Source organism: Rhincodon typus, chromosome 39 (assembly GCF_021869965.1).
Source record: "Rhincodon typus isolate 14 chromosome 39, sRhiTyp1.1, whole genome shotgun sequence".
In the NCBI taxonomy this organism is placed as follows: domain Eukaryota; kingdom Metazoa; phylum Chordata; class Chondrichthyes; order Orectolobiformes; family Rhincodontidae; genus Rhincodon; species Rhincodon typus.
The window spans coordinates 2,270,839-2,287,939 of record NC_063370.1 but is presented as its reverse complement, the minus strand read 5'-3'; the positions used below and the strand labels follow the sequence as shown (position 1 = coordinate 2,287,939).

Below are 17,101 nucleotides of genomic sequence, written 5' to 3'. Positions count from 1 at the left end.
CGGTCAGCCTCAATATCTCAGGGGTTGGATTGGCCAGTCAGCCTCAATATCCCAGGGGTTGGATTGGCCAGTCACCTCAATATCCCAGGGGTTGGACTGGTCGGTCAGCCTCAATATCCCAGGGGTTGGACTGGTCGGTCAGCCTCAATATCCCGGGGGTTGGCTTGGTCGGTCGAGAAGGAAAGATTTCATGAATGCTTTTGTTTTATTTTATTTTATTCAGGCCTGTGCCGATGTGGAGTCATAGATGCAGCGAGATGGCCCCTGCCAGTGATGTCTGGAAATATGTAACTAGGAGAGATGATAAAACAGTTGTGTGCAACATCTGCAGGAAGGAGCTGGTTGTTTCCGGCAGTAACACCATCCTCCGACTTCACCTGGAGAGGAATCATCGTGTTCACTTTACAGAGGAGGCTGGCCACAATAAACTGCAGGGAGAGCCCAGGACTGAGCGAATCCCTGGTATCCTGTCCACCAAGGACAGGGCTCCGAAAATCATGCAGCTGATTGGGATAGATAATCCTGTGAGTGATTGCTCCCCGATTAAATATCAGAACTTGGAATTACAATGTTCACTCCATCTGGGTAGATTTACAGGGTCTCTCTCTGAATTAGATTTAGCTGTCTCGTCAATCAATGATTGATGTTAACAGTCTCTTAATCTGGTCTGGTGTTATGTTTTGCTTTATAACCTCCTGTGAAGCCTCTAGGGATGGTTTATTATGTCTAAGGTGCTAGATTTGTATACAATTGTTGTTTATCTTTCCCCTTCTGTAATTTCCCACAATTTGTCTTCTCCACACAAACACCCACCCAACCCTATATTCACCCATGTTCTTTCGTTCCCCACTTCTCTCCCCACCTCCCTCCATTTGACCCTTCCAATCCCCTACGTCCTTCCATTCCACCGTCGTTCCCTCTTTGCCACCCGCCACCTCACCAAATCTCCCCTTCCTCCTCCTCCTCCGCAAACTCTGAGCAAGGGGGAGGGTATTTCCTCCTGCCCAGCCTCGGACTGAGAACTATTTCTGGCTGAGTTTGTATAGCTGCCCCGCTGAGCCTTCCCAGTCACACCACAGCCACCCTGCCTCCCAAACCCACCCCTTTATGTATTGCCTTCCCAGTCACACCACAGCCACCCTGCCTCCCAAACCCACCCCTTCTATGTATTGACAAAGCACTGAGATAAGATTGTTTAGTCGCCATGCCCACTCTTTTCACCAGAGGGCAGTGTTTGAAGAAATTATTCATGTTGTACCTTCGTCCCATCAAGGCGACCGTGACAACACACAGCAGCAGTAGGATATCGGAGATGCTCCGAGAGTGTGCAGCTCAACTGGAGACTGAACAGCACCAGGAAATCCATTCGTTTGCTGGAGGCGGTGAACCTTGTACTGCATTAGCCGAAGGTATAGTCACAGTGTAGCATGGAGCATTTCAATACCCACTAACTGTGTCAGTACCTCCAAACTCCAGCCTGCCTCAGGGACTCAGTATCAGAGGCTTGCTGGCAATAAATTTGTGACAAATAAATTTCAAACAGACAATTGCAAAACAAATTCTTCCAGGACCTAATGCACAAGAACAGGTTTCTCGGGTGATAGAATGTTGGACAGGGTGGGAAAATGGACTTGAAGGCCAAGATTAGCCACGATCATATTGAATGATAGAGCAGGCTCAATGGGCTGAATGGCTCACTCCTGCTCCTGTTGGTTTGGTTCATTTTATGCTCAATGCCTGTACTCCACTGACCAGGGTGTGTGCCCCACAAGCCAGTGACTGTACCCTGCTGGCCTGACCCCTCCCCGACACTTCTGGAGACCTGCTCCCATCCCCCTCGTCTCTGGCTGGAGCCTGAACTTCACCCCCAGGCACAGCCAGAGACCTGTCCCCTGCGCCCACGGGCGAAAGCCTGTACCCTCGGAGGCTCAGGCTTGGCCCCTGGCGGGTCAGTGATCTGCTCTTACTCTGTTTGTTGACTGTTGATGTCAGTTTGAGACAGGGTTTGCACCTTTGTTGATTTCCCTTCTCTGTCCAGAGCAGTGGTTGTCCATCAGTGAGCCGTGGGAGGGAGCAGCTGCAAATCCCAATCCAGTCAATCTTCTATGACCAGTCAATGCGGTAGAGACCCTGACTGTTCTGGGTAGTAGCTGCTGAAGGTGAGTGAAGGGGAGAATCCTGCAGATGGCACAGGAACCGAATTCACCAACTCTCTGTGATCATTTGCAGTCAGCTGTACAATATTAATGTGGTGATCTAGATACACTCCCTGGGGAGCTGGTGGGAGTAAATTTAGTACTTATCCAAATTTCTTTTGAAAGTTATAAATGCCTGAAGTAGGAATATTTGCAGGGTAATACAGGAAGGACAGAAAAGTGGAGTTCATTGGATAGATCTATTCAATGAGACAGCACGGCCAGGATGGGCCAAATGGTCTCCTTTTCGAAACACAACGTGCTGGAGCCATTTTCTGTAGCAGGCTGAGGGCACTTGGCGGAGGTCTTCAAGATGGTGAAGGGGTTTGATACAGAAGACCGAGCACAAATCTAACTCTGCAAGTGATTTAAAATAAAAACAAAGAGCTGGAGAAACCCAGCAGGTCTGGCAGCTACTGCAGAGCAAGAAACAGAGTTAACAGTTTGAATCCACTATGACTTCTTCGGAACTGAAGGGGTTTGGAAAATTTATGATTATTTTTAATGCTGTGGACAGGCTGCAGGGTGGGATGGGGAGGAGAAATGAGTGGAACAGATCCAGCATGGAGCAGGTGGGCCAAATGGCCTGTTGCAATACTGGAAATTCCACCCTGTGTCCTCATTTTATAAACCAGATATTAGGATGCCGTGATTGTTTTTCTGTCGTGTGCAGACGAGCTCTCCATGGTGCTGCAATCTTATCACCTGGCCAGAGATGGGAGTGTGGGCTCCCGAAGGAGGAAGGAGACGGAGCTAAACTACGCACGGGCCTCGCAGGTGAGCTGCCAAGAGAAGTCGCAAACATGGGACTTCTTTAAGAAGTTGAATGAGCGCTGTGTGGAGTGCAGCCTCTGCCGAAAGCAGCTGTGCTACCACAATAGCGCGACCAGTCTGCGGGAACACCTGAGGCGCAAACACAACCTCAGTGAGCTCGACCTTCGCCAGTCACAGGATGAGGGCTCCTCCTCCTCCGAGTCCATGGGCCAGGAGCTCGAAGTGAAGAAGAACAAACCCGTGAGCATCTCTGAGCTTGTCCTGCACGATGCCAAGGCCTGCTCTGAGAAAAGAGAGGAAGTGATCAGCAACCTGATTCTGGGCATGGTTTTCCGAGACCTCCAGCCTATCTCTTTCGTCAATAACGAGGGCTTTAAGAGGCTGCTTGGCTTTCTGCAGCCAGGCTATAAAATCCCGTCAAGCGTGCATTTGACTGCGAGCCTGAGACACAAATACGCCGTTGCTAAGTTACAACTGGAGCACTACCTACATTCCGTCCCCTCTCTGACTCTCTCCACTGACACCTGGACTTCACAGGGCAAGCAGACCTACCTCACCGTTGTGGGGCACTTCATTGACTGTCGCTGGCGCTTGGCTCGCTGCGTTCTCAAGACCACCCCCCAGTACAACCCGGCACCAGATTACATCGGCGAGCTGCTCTACTCGGTCATCAGCGAGTTTGGCGTCTCCTGCAAGGCGGTGAACTGCGTGGTGCATGACAGTGCAGGTAACCTGATGAGCAGCTCCCGGCTGCTGCAGGAGCGGTTCGGCTGGTCGAGTCTCTGCTGTGCTGGCCGCATGCTGCAGCTATGCATCAAACTGGGGCTGCAGGTGGAACAGGTACAGCACACGCTAAGCGTCGCCAGGCGCATCGTCAACCACTTTGTGCACAGCGCCCGGGCAAATGCGGAACTCAGCACCAAGCTGGCAGAGATGAACAAAGAGAGACTGGTGTTGGTCATAGACACTGCTACTCGCTGGAGCAGTACCTTTGACATGTGCGAGAGACTGTTGGAATTGCGATGGGCAGTGAGCATGGTGCTGGAAGAGGATCGAACTGGGCACATGACTGTTGAGAATCTGTCTGACCACCAGTGGAAACTCTTGCAGGATCTGCTGCCTGTGCTGAAGACTCTCAAAGTAGCATCATCTTTCCTTAGTGAAGAACACAATGCTTCTGTGTCCTCCTTGGTCCCATGTCTTCATGGGGTGATGACAGCTCTCATGCAGCACCACGGTGACCCAGGCTGCATCGTCAAGGCAGTGAGTGCAAAGATCAGGACAGAGATTGCTAAGCGTTGGCGCCTCCCCGATGACGACGAGATGATGGAGAGTCCAGCCATCGTGGCCTCCTTTTTAGATCCTCGGTTCAAGGATCTTCGCTTCCTGAGTGCAGACATGCGAGACAAGGTCCACAACAAGGTGAAGAACATGCTGTCCAGTGCAGTGGCCAGCCCTCGGTCCCGGTCGTCCAGCTCCTCCTCAGACGAGCACAGCATCACAGACCACGAGCAAGGCAGCAAGCAGCGTAGTCGCAAGGGGGGCCGCAGACCCAGCCAGTGTGAGTACGACCTCCTGTTTGGTGAAGACCCCATTGAACGGATGCCGGAGATTCACCAGCAGCTGGAGAGCTACCTGGCAGAGCCCCTGCGGAAACGCAACACCAACCCCTTTGATTGGTGGAAAAACAATGAGCATCGGTTCCCAGCAGTGGCAAACCTGGCCAAGCAGTACCTGGCCATCCCTGCCACTTCCGTCTCTGCTACCAGAGCTTTCTTCTGTTCCAGCAGCATCCCAGACCAAACCAGGTCAGCTCTGTTGCCGGACAACATTGATCAGATACTATTCCTGCACAAAAACTTTGATTACATCGAGTCACTAAAAAGATACAGGCAGTGAGGTGCCATCTGTTTGTGGAGCTGCATGCCGGTATCGTGGACAGTTTTCATTTCTTCTTTTCCTTGGATTCCTTCAAATCATCCGCCGATTGGTTTGTCCGATTAGACGTGGACGCGGATGTAAGTCATTCAATGAGATCATGGTTGTTCTGATCATCCTCAACTTCACTTTCCTGACATTTCCCAAAATATTTGATTCCTTTAATGATTAGTGTACTCCAGACTAAGATAGGGAGATATTTAACAATCCAGCCTTGACAACTTTCATTATTGTACCTGGACTACGTCTGTGAACCGCCGCATTGAATGTTGCCAGGTAGATTGTCTAAGGAAGGCATCGCAGCTGAGACCAATCTTCTCTCTGGGGTCTGATGGATATTGGCAGGGAATTGGAAACCAGGCTTTTTATGCACCCTAATGAAAAGGAGAATTGAATTCCTGGCCCCAGTCTCATCCAGGGTGTGCTGAGAAATAACCAGGGCTCCTGTTGAAAACAAAATTCTTATCCAAAAACCCCTTAATGTCCATTAATTGGGTTTTTAACATCTGTGGCCCTTGGTGAAAGAACTGAAAGAACCTGCATTTTTGTAACTCTTAGCACTTCCTTGGGCCCTCTCAAGTGCTTTATAGCCGGAGAAGAGTTTTTGTTTGAAGTGTTCTAATGTGCAATATCAGTGTAATCCAGCCAGTGGTGCATAGCAAGATCCCACATACAGCACTGCCCTGCCATACTAAACAGTATTCAAAACCTCAAATCCAGCTTATAGCTGAACCAAGGATTCAGTTTGACTGTTTGTGTTCAGTGATTTCCTAACACGACACACTTCTGGTCCCGTCAGTTTTTCTGCGACACCCATTGCCTGACTCTCGCTGGGCGAGCACCTTTTCGCTTTGTTACAAAAGGCAAGCTCAGGGACAGTGTTGGGAGCCTCTGCGTTCACCCAAACTGTCAAAATCTCGAACCGGTATCCCAGGATTTGCTGAGACTGGCAGCTGTAATGGGCCAGTGGAAGGGATAGAATGAAATGGACCGAATGGTCAATCCCAGACTGAATCGGAGTGTGTTCCTGGGAGAGGGAGGTGCAAAGTGTACAAAAGATTGAAATTTAATAAGAGCCGCTTGTAAAATGGACACTCATTCCAGTGTCTCAAACTGAAAGAGGGTAGTTAACTGTCAGTGCATTCTCCATACGTTACGTTACAGGAAATGGGAGTGGAACATTACCAGAGTAAATGCAGAAAGAAGTCATGGCCTGCGGGCTTCTGCAGAGTTTCACGAGTTGTTTTGCTGTTATTTGCATGATGAATATACAACCAGCAGATTATCTCCAGTACTTACCTCCCTTTGTGATTCAGTGAACTCTGTTGTTTTAATGCTGTGCTGGAATGGGCAGCAAGAGTGAGATTCTGAGAGGCAAACTGTGGGTTAACCTTGCTCCATGTAAGCATGTGGTGATTTAACTAGTAACGCGTCGTCCCGTGTGTTTTGCTTGTTCTTTCATGGGATGTGGGCTTCACTGGCAAGGCCAGTATCTGCTGCCCATCCCTAATTGCCCTTGCACTGAGTGGCTTGCTGGACCAATTCAGGGGGCAGTTAAGTGTCAACCACGTCACCATGGGTCTAGAGTCGTGTATAGACCAAACCAGGTAAAGATGACAGATTCAGAGATAGTAAGAACTGCCGATGCTGGAGTCAGACATAACACAGTGTGGAGCTGGAGGAACACAGCAGGCCAGGCAGCATCAGACGAGCAGGAACACTCAGAGATAGTAAGAACTGCCGATGCTAGAGTCAGAAAGGTCCCGACCCAAAGCGTCAACTTTCCTGCTCCTCTGATGCTGTCTGGCCTGCTGTGTTCCTCCAGCTCCACACTGTGTGTTATTTAAGGATGACAGATTTCCTTCTCAAAAGGGCAAATGGATTTTTAGGATGCATGTACAGGCTTTAAATTCAGTTTAAACTGGTTCAGCTCCTGCAGACAAAATGGGAATGCTGGAAGCTAGGAACATGTTGAGGAAATGGTCACAACATTGGGATGTTCAATTTTTTTAAAAAAACTGTACTCTCCTGACAAAACTGGAACATCTGGTCATCCTGTAAAATTATTGTACCAATTATTTTCAATTGATGTTCTACTAGAAACATATTCTCCTATGTACTGTTTTAGAACTAAACATTCCTATTAAATCTTTTTGTAACTTCTACTTAAAGAAAAGCTGAAGAAGTTCTCTAGCCCTTTCAAATGGCTAAAATCTTGCACCTCTGGTGTTGCATAAGGTAATGTCCTCAAAGCGTTAATGTTGGAGACTGTATTAAGCTTCACCCAATCTGAAGTGTCACGCAGTCTTGAATGAAGAATTGGGAGCCCAGCTCGAGATGCTGATGGTGTCAGACATGTCATTCCTGGCTCCTGTTATGTCTTACTAACCAATGTAACTCATACATATTGCTATCATGCAATAAACACTTTTTGTTGTTAACGCAAGTTCCACTTGTTGTGAAGAATCACTCGTCATTGTTACACAACCAGGCCCTTGAACGCAGTATAGAAAAGAGGATTGGTGGCAGCACTCTACCCCAACTATTAGCTGGTAGTGGTTGGTTTGACAAGTATACAACATGGTGATCAGAGGTATGATCATTGCTTAATTACCTGAAGGTAATACTGGTGAAGAAAAATATCCACTTTATACAGGAGGAAAAATTTTCAGCTGACAAGTGAGTTTACCACTTTAAGAACATGACTACTTTAAGAATACACAGCCAGCCCACAGCTACAAACACGTGAACAGCGAAGTAGACAGCGGAACTCTTTAAAGGAACAGCAAGATAATTGCAGAACCCCAAACTAAAAGCTTTATCTCTGAGCTGATGGGAGGTGCAGGAAAGACAGTGTGTGAAAGGGCTATTAAAGGAGTAAAAAGGCTGGCATTTCTTGGGGAAATTGGTGATCCCACTGAATTGAGTTTAGTAGAACATGCTTACATTAATGGGCATCTCAGTGATTTTAAGCTTGATGCAGGAGTGAGTGTTTGAATAAATGGCTGAATAAATCAAAGTTGCATCTCAAGGAGATGAGACAACATGCTCAAGGTGGAATAATTCTGGAGAATGAGATATACTATAAATAACTGCAACAGAAAGCATTTAAGAGAATTGAAGCTACTGTTATGGACCAGACAGAGACCCCTTCAAAATATATTCTGAAGATAGCCTGGACCCTAACTTTTTCTAATTTTAAAGCTAAGTGTAAGACATTGCATTCCGGATGCAATTTGTTTTGTCAAATTATTGACTTTAAGCAAAACACATTTTATTTTTACACTACAGTTAAAATATAGACAAAATAAAAGCATTGGCTTACTTGTAACTATCAAAATGCTTAACAAAGTAATATATATATATTAACTACAACTAATTAATTGTTCCAATATAGTAACATCTCATAAACACACTCTTGGCAAAGGTACATTCAGTAAAATAGATTGTCTCATGTGCAATTCTAGCAGCAGGAAGAGAACCCCAACTATGAGCTGTAACAGAGAGAGGAATAACAGCTTCCACATCCAGCTTCAAGATCCCAGCAACTGCTGAAAGCTAAAACTAAAAATCCTGGTTCTGTGGCAGTTTGACCCCACTCATTCAGGCTGCTTCTATTTGTTCCAACTTTTTAAAAATAAAACCCAAAGCCTCTCAAACTGTTTACTTTATTGGCTTTGAGCAGACTGCTCAACACCTCTGTCTCAATCTTTCTTCATAAAAATACCAGGACAAAATACACCTCTGAAAGCCACAGTATCATCACAGTACACATCATTCACAACCAGCACTTCTCACTTTTGAGCCTGCATGTATATCTTGACCTCAACACCTTTGAAGGAGTGGGAAGAGTTTGGTTAGTTCCAAGGGAGAAATTGATTCAGCAACAAACATTATTGACCAATCAATAAAGGGGCAACCAACAGAAGATTTCATTGGTTGCCTAGAATCATTGTTGAACCTAAATAGATAATGAATCTATTGACATTATTTCTGTTGACATGAAAGAATTGTTCCATATTTTCAGCAGGAAGGAAGTCTTTGGCTTTACAGGACTGGCAGAAGTATTTTCCAATTCTTTCAATATTAAAAAAAAACCGTCAGATGTCCGAAATCAGCAAGGATGGACGAAAGAAGCAAACACAGAGAACAAGAATGAGGAGTACAACCCACTTGAGCTCATTGAGGAATCTTTAACCAAAGTTGATCAGATAGCAATACATTCCAGTAAACAAATTGTGACAGAAGATTTTACTTTGCCATGAATGATGAGTTGCCCCAAATTCGTGAGCAACATTTCCATCTTTTATCTTTCAAAAAGAATTATTAGTACCAGTGACAGAGATAATGCTAAGTGTCATGAAAGGTCTATAACTGATATATAATACCATTTTTGGAATTTGGATTTCAAATCAGGGCCAGGTGAATGCTGGATACTTCAGTGAAGGGTTTCCTTTTCTTAGAAAAAGTCAGAGATTCCTTTTGAAACAGTGATTTAAGTGTAACGTTTTGTTAGAGAGCAAATGACCATGGATCCCTCTGGTGTTAATGGAAAGATGTTTATACTTTTGAGTTTATGACAGGAACAGTAAACATGTAAGGCTAATTACTTTTTTTTTGCAATTCAGAAGAATCAAGTATGAACAAGTTTCTTTTTAATTCAGTCTTGCTTTTAGATGTCAGCTTAGACTTCTTGCCTAGAAACATTTTGTTTTATTTTCAGGGAACAATTCACCTCAGCAGAATGGTTTAGTTTGTGAATCCTCCAAACCAGGGGAGTTTGGATAGACATTTGCAGGCTATTAGAACTGAGTCAGTTTAGGATCTTGGATTTACAAAAAGCTCACGACAGCAGACCTGGAAGGGATTCATTGAATTGCGTCCACAGCCCGCAGCAAGGTAAATGTAAGGAGTCAAATAATTGACTTATTTAAGATCAGGGTTTAGTTTCTCTGGATTTGAGTCACTGTAATAAATTGTGTCAAGAAACCATTTGGACTTTGTTTTTCTGTCTGTTTTGAGATATTTTGTATATATTTAGATAATGTTTTTAAAAACTTATTCTTTTTGATTTATTGTCACATGTACCTAAGTACAATGAAAAACTTTGTGAGCAGTACAGGCAGATCGTAGCAACAAGGACATACAGATCATAGGGTGAAAAAAAACTTGGACAGAGTAAGGCATACGGGCTACGTTGCACAGGATGTGCACTAGGCAAGATCAACATTAACAAGATCAACATCATTTGAAGCTAGAGAGGTCCATTCTACAGTCTAATAACAGCAGGGAAAAAGCTGTTCTTGAACCTGTTGGTGCATATTTCAGGCTTCTGTATCTTCTGCCTGACAGAAGAGGTTGTAGGAGAGCATTACCAGGTTGGGTTGTGTCTTTAATGATGTTGGCAGCTTTTACACAGCAACAAGACATTAAATGGAGTCCTTGGATGGGAAGTTGGCTTCCATGGTGATCTGGGGTGTGCAGACAACCTTCTGTAGCTTCTTACGGTCCTGTGCAGAGCAGTTGTCATACCAGGCCATTATGTACCTGGACAGTATGCTTTCAATGGTGCATCTGTAGAAGTTGGTGAGGGTCCTTGTGGACATGCCAAATTTCCTGAGCCACCTGAGGCAGAAGAGGTGTTGTTGTACCTTCTTGACTGTTGCATCTGTGTGGAAGTCCAGGACAGGTTGTTGGTTATTGTCACTCCTAGGAACTTGACTTTCTCGACCTTCTCAAACTCCGCTCCGTGAATGTAGATGGAGTCGTGTTCTTCTCTTTTCTTTCTGAAGTAAATGATCGGTTCTTTAGTTTTGCTGACATTGAGAGAGAGGTTGTTATCATTGCACCATGTCACCAAGCCCTCTATCTCCTTTCTGTATTCTGACTCATTGGTGCTTGATATCCATCCTACCAGGATTGTGTCATCAGCAAACTTGCAGATGGCGTTCATTTGGAATTTGACTACACAGTTGTGGGTGTACAGGGAGTACAGTAGGGGGCTGAGAATGCATCCTTGGGGGGCTCCAGTGTTGAGTGTTATCGTAGAAGAGGTGCAGTTGTCTGTCTACACTGATTGAAGTCTACGGGTCAGGAAGCTGAGGATCCAGTTGCAGAGGGTGGAGTCGAGACCTAGGTCTCAGAGTTTTGAGGTCAGTGTGGAGGGGATAATGGTGTAGACTGTAGCTCTGCCTTCAATGAGCACGAGTCTGACATAGGTGTCTTTGTTGTCCAGATGTTCCAGGGATGAGTGCAGGGCTAGGGAAAAGGCGTCCACTGTGGACCTGTTACTATCAGTAGGCAAATTGCTGGGGATTGAGGCAGGCTGGGAAACTAGAGTTGATGTGGGCCATGACCAGCCTTTTGAAGCACTTCATGATCATGGAGGTCAGAGCCACTGGATGGTAGTCATTGAGGCACATTGTACGTACTTTCTTAGGTACTAGGACGATTGTGGTCTTCTTGAAGCAGGTGGGGACTTCGGCTTGTAGGAGGGAGAGGTTGAAGATGTCGGTGAATACCTCTGCCAGCTGGTCCCCACGGGATCTGAGCGCTCGACCAGGGACATCGCTTTCCTTGGGTTGACTCCCAGGAAAACCGATCTAACGTCTGCAGTGGTGACAGTGGGAACAGGTGTATCCGGGGCTGTCGGGGCAGGTGACCCCGTGCCGCTGGCATTCTGCTCAACCGGAGCATAGAAAGCATTGAGTGCATCAGGAAGGGATGTGTCTTTGTCCCTTATCTTGCTCTGTTTCATTTTGTATCCCTTTATGTTGTGTAGGCCTTGCCACAGGCAGCAAGAGCCTGTGAGATTGGTTTGGGCCTCTAACTTGGTCCAGTACTGCCTCTTGGCATCTCTTATGGCCTGACGGAGATCGTAACTGGATTTTCTCTATAGGTGTGGGTCATCCACACCTGGTCTTCAGTAGGCAGTGGATTTCCCGGTTCATCCAAGGTTTCCGCTGGGGAACACCTGGATTGACTTCTTTAGCAAATGCGTGGAGGACTGCATGCCAATGAAATCCGTACGGTAGTGGCATACTTCTATGTAATTTATGGCTCAATTTATGTTGTTAAAGCAGCAGCATGTGAAAATGCCAGATTCACCAGGAGGGACATCATGGAGGGCAAATGAAAACATACAAGCAAAACTCAACAGGTTTAAGTAAGGAGCTCACTTATACATTTAATGTAATAAACTTCTGTTCTGTTGTTAAAGCAAATCAGCACCCGTGTCTGAAAATGTCTCAAGAGCCAACACTGTGCTGACTAACTGAACCATAAAAAGATCATCTATAAAGCCAAGTTTCATCGTGGGATCTGGTTTGTCCAGTATCACCATTAACTGGGATGTTAACAGAGATTGGCTCGTCCAGTTGTGCTAATGACTAACCAGTGGGTTTAGCAGGAATCACATCCTCTGCAAAGGATATCTGAGAGACAACAAAATCATCCGGCAGAGAAAGTATATACTGAAGGTCAGAATAAACAGTCCTCAAGGCAAGAACCTGCCAATCTTCCAACCCCAAAGATAATGCCGTTGGGGAAGAATGGTGAAACCTCCAGGCAATCTGACTTTGAGAAGTCTGTGACTCTGGGGTGGGGTGTGGAGGTTGGGCAGATAGTGATTCATGTAAAAGTAGTGATATACCTGCATATTAACAATGGGGAGAGAAGCTTGGAGGGTGGTGTTATTATAAGGTAATAGTTCTGATACAGTTAATGTTGGAGACTGCCTTAGGCTGTATCCATTCTGATGATGTCATGCAGTCTTCCATGGAGAATCCAGGAGTCCAGTTCAAGATCCCAGTGGGGTCAGACATACCATCACAGGCTCCTGGTTGCCTAGTTACACAAAATTAATAACACTGGATATTTTGTAAACAGCCTGTTCAGAGATACACACCTCTGGAGCAGGAGGGACTTGAACTTGGGCCTCCTGGTCAAAACGACTAAAATTATAAACTTGTACCTATTGAGATCATGTAATAGACAGCATCATGTTAAGAAAAATGCATCTTGTTAAGACCCACTGGTCATTCTTCCTCTACCACTATAGAAAGGATGTGATTGTATTTGAATTGGTGCAGAGGAGATTCACCAGGATGTTCCGTCGGGTGGAGCAACGCAGCTATGAAGGAAGACTAAATAGGCTGAGATGGGTTTCCTTAGAGACAAAGAAAGCCGAGGTAGAATCTGATTGAGGTATGCAAAATCCAAGGGACATAGATGGGGTAGATAGGGACAAACATAACATCTCGTGGCATTCTCGGAGTTCTTAATTTTTTCAAAGACATTTATAGTGTCCCTAAAGTGGGATGCCTAGAATTCAGATACAAATGCTTTGGCTGAGCCTAACCAGTGATTTATAAATGTTTATCCCAAATTTTGTTTTGAAACAGCCTTTCCAAATTGTCCTTATCCCTTTCAGAAATTTGGTTTTATGAAGAATGTGGAGTTTCTGATAGTGTACCCCTTCAATAACTGGACTGTTACTTCAATTACTTCATTCTTTTGTCCAAATTAAATAATCTTTTGACTTCATTCTTCTATCCAAAATAAAACATTTTCTGCATTATGTTTCATCTAGCATATGCTTGGCCATTTCACCAGCCAGTCCTGAAGTCCATCACTACCCATCACAAATGTCTTTGTCTTTTTCGCCATCCTTGTTTTTGAGGATTGGGCCATGAGCTTCCATTGGATTGGTCCAAAATACTGCAATAGTTTGACATTGCCTTCTGTAGGTTGGCTGAGCAGGAGACTCTCATTCTCTTACTACCTGCTGTCAGCCAGATGGGAAGGATTTGCAAATATAAATCGAAAAAACTGCAGATGCTGTAAATCAGATACAAAAACAGAAGTTGCTGGAAAAGCTCAGCAGGTCTGGCAGCATCTGTGAAGAAAATTTCAGAGTTAACGTGAGGTATTGAGCTTCGCTGGAACACTGCAGAAAGCCAGCGATAGAGATGTTGGCCAGGGAGCAGAGTGGTGCGTTAAAGTGGCAGGTAACAAGTAGCTCAGGGTCTTTTTTGCAAGCAGAATGTAGATGTTCTGCAAAGCGGTCGCCCAGTCTATGCTTCATTTCCCCAATGTAGAGGAGACCACATTGTGAGCAGCGAATGCAGTAACTAGATTCTGGGAAGTGCAGGTGAAGTGTTGCTTCACCTGGAAGGCATGTTTGGGCCCTTGGATACTGGGGAGGGAAGAGATAAATGGGCAGGTACTGCACCTTCGCTGGTTACAGGGGAAGGTGCCGTGAGACTGTGGGTGGGTGTTGGGGGTGAAGGAAGAGTGGACCAGGATGTCCTGGAGGGAACGGTCCCTGCAGAAGGCAGACAAGGTAGGGGAGGGGAATATGTGTCTGGTGGTGGCATCTTGCTGGAGAAGACAGAAATGGCATCTATGATCTGGATCTGGATGCTAGTGGGATGTTAGGTAAGGACTAAGGGAACCCTATTGCTGTTGTGGGAGGGAAGAGAAGGGGTGAGGGCGGAAGTGTGGGAAATGGGTCAGACCTGGTTGACGGCCCTGTCGACAACGGAGCTGGGGAGTCTTCAGTTGAGGAAGAAGGTGGACATTTCAGAGGCTCCCTTGTAGAAGTTGGTCTCATCTGAACATATGTGCTGGAGACAGAGGAACTGAGAGAATGGGATGGAGCTTTTATAGGAAGCAGGGTGTGAGGATGTATAGTCCAGGTTGCTATGGGAGTCAGTGGGTTTATAGTGGATATTAGTGGTCAGTCTATCCCCAGAAATAGAAACAGAAATGTCGAGGAAGGGAAGGGAGGAGTCAGAGATAGACCAGGTGAAAGTGAGGGCAGGGTGGAAATTGGAAGCAAAATCGGTGAACTTTTCCAATTCTGGGCGAGAGAGGGAAGCAGCACCGATGATATCATCAATATATTGGAGAGAGAGTTGTGGGTGGGGGCCGGTATAGGACTGGAACAAGGAATGTTCCACGTACCCCATGAAGAGGCAGGCATAACTAGGGCCCATGCGGGTACCCATGGCCACCCCTCTGACCGGAAGAAAACGAGAGGAGTTGAAAGAGAAGTTGTTGAGGTTGCCGAGCTCATCCTCAGAGGAGGGTGGTGGGTGGGGATGGTTCAGGTCTTTGCTCCAGGAAGAAGCGGAGAGCCCTAAGACCCTCCTGGTGGGGAATGGATGTGTAAAGGGATTGCACGTCCATGGTAAAGAGGAGGCGGCTGGAACTGGCAAACTGGAAGTTTTGAAACTGGTGTAAAGTGTCAGAGGAATCTTGGATGTACGTGGGCAGGGATTGGACCAGGGAGAGAAGACTGAGTCAAGGTAGGAAAAGATGAGTTCTGTGTGGCAGGAGTAGGCTAAAACAGTGGGTCTGTCCAGATAGTCCTGTTTGTGGATTTTTGGAAGGAGGTAAAAGCAAGCTGTACAGGGCTGGGGTACTATTGGCTTGGAAGCAAGGGGAGGGGGCGGTGGTCACCAGATGAAATGAGATCCATGACTGTAGCAGATACAATGGCCTGATGTGCCATGGTGGGGTCGTGGTCCAGGGGAGGATAGGAGGAGGTATCTGAGAGCTGGCGCTCAGCCTCTGCAGTGTAGAGGTCAGTATGTCAGACTACAACAGCACGACCCTTATCTGCAGGCTTAATAACAAAGTCAGGTTAGATCTAAGCACACTGAGTGCAGTCAGTTCAGAGGGAGATAGGTTGGATTTGGTGAGAAGAGCAGAGAAATTAAGGCGACCAATATCACGTCAACAGTCCTCAATGAACAGATTGAGTGCAGGTAAAAGGCCAGAGGGAGGGGTCCAGGTGGAGGGAGAGTGTTGGAACTGGGTGAAAGGGTCAGTGGGACGGAGTGAGGACTCTTGTCCAAAGAAATGGGCACAGAGGCAAAGACGGCGGAAAAAGAGTTTGACGTCCTGTCGTGCCCAAAATTCGTTAAGGTGGGGATGCAGTGAAATAAAGCTTAGTCCTTTGATGAGTACAGAACGTTCAGCATTGGAGAGTGGAAGGTTGGCAGGGATGGTGAATACCTGACAGGAGGTGGGGTTGTGGAAGGGGATGGAGTCAGAGGGAAAGGGAGGAGAGGAAGTTTCCAGAGGGCCATGGGTAACTTTGAGTTGTTGTATCTTGTGGACCAGAAATTCCACAACCAAGTAATTCTGGTGAGGCAACCCGGAGCTTCTGGTTCAGAGGTAGAGATGATACTCATTCTGCCATAAATCCTCCCAACCACAGCACCAGTCACTAAGCTTCTGAGTTTTGTGTGGTTTGCAAACTTTGAAGGTATGCTGTTTAGATCTAAGTCCAGTTTATCAACAACAGCAGTGGTCCAAATACCATCATCTGAATATTGCCGCGTCTGCTGGTTTGAGAAACTATTTTCACCATTACAGTCCTTTCTGCCACTTAACCATTTTAATATCCAAGTAGCCTTTTCCCCTTTGTCCCAATGGGATAAGTCCATTATTTTTCACAACACTTTCACAAGAACAACCAGACTGTGAATACCCCACATCTCCATTTCCTTTATTTAACAACAGATTTAAACTGAACAAACCCCAATTCCCTTAAATAAGACAAAGAACTGCAGACACTGGAGATTTGAAATAAACAAACACTTTTCCTCTGAAGAAAAGTCAGACTGGACTCGAAACCTTAACTCTGCTTTCTCTCCACAGATGCTGCTAGACCTGCTGAGAATCTCCAGCAATTTCTGTTTTTATTTGTTCCAATTGCCTTTAACATCTATTTTTTAAATTCCAGTTTATTTTCTTTCCCCCTGGATTGTAGTTTGTAAAATCTATTCCCCCCCCCGAAATAAGATTACATTCCCTGAGAGGCTACAGGTTTTGTCCGGTGGGAAACACTGGTCTAAAAAGTTTGTGGAAACTTTCCCAGAAACTTTAAAGAGGGTGGAGCTGGCGTCACAGCGTTTCCGGGTTAAAGGTCGCGGCTTCCGGCGTCCATCTTTGTTCTCTTTCTCGTGAGGCCGAAAACAAAAAGCGGCGGAAAAATAAAAATAAAGAAATGGTGAGAGATTTTAAACCGGGGACGGGGTTCCGGGGGAGGGGCCGGCCCGAGGGACGGGGCTCGGGACCCGGGGAGAGGGGCGGGTGGGTAATAACCTCCTCACACCGACCCGGTGCTTTTTTAGGGGGTTGGGGGCTGGAAATCAGGCCTTTCCCTCCAATACTACCCCCCC

The 17,101-nt window shown here is 46.1% G+C and overlaps 2 protein-coding genes across 6 annotated transcripts in view; one reads left to right on the top strand and one right to left on the bottom strand.

The window, feature by feature from the left end:
- Positions 1–17,101, bottom strand: part of bicra (BRD4 interacting chromatin remodeling complex associated protein) — a 122,434-nt gene that overhangs the window by 47,998 nt on the left and 57,335 nt on the right. The gene's annotated exons all lie outside the window — the stretch shown is intronic.
- Positions 180–6,560, top strand: LOC109924603 (E3 SUMO-protein ligase ZBED1-like). Its single transcript, XM_048618138.1, has 3 exons — positions 180–524; positions 1,274–1,409; positions 2,869–6,560. The coding sequence occupies exons 1-3, from the start codon at positions 195–197 to the stop codon at positions 4,866–4,868; spliced, it is 2,466 nt and encodes an 821-aa protein (XP_048474095.1). The 5' UTR covers positions 180–194; the 3' UTR covers positions 4,869–6,560.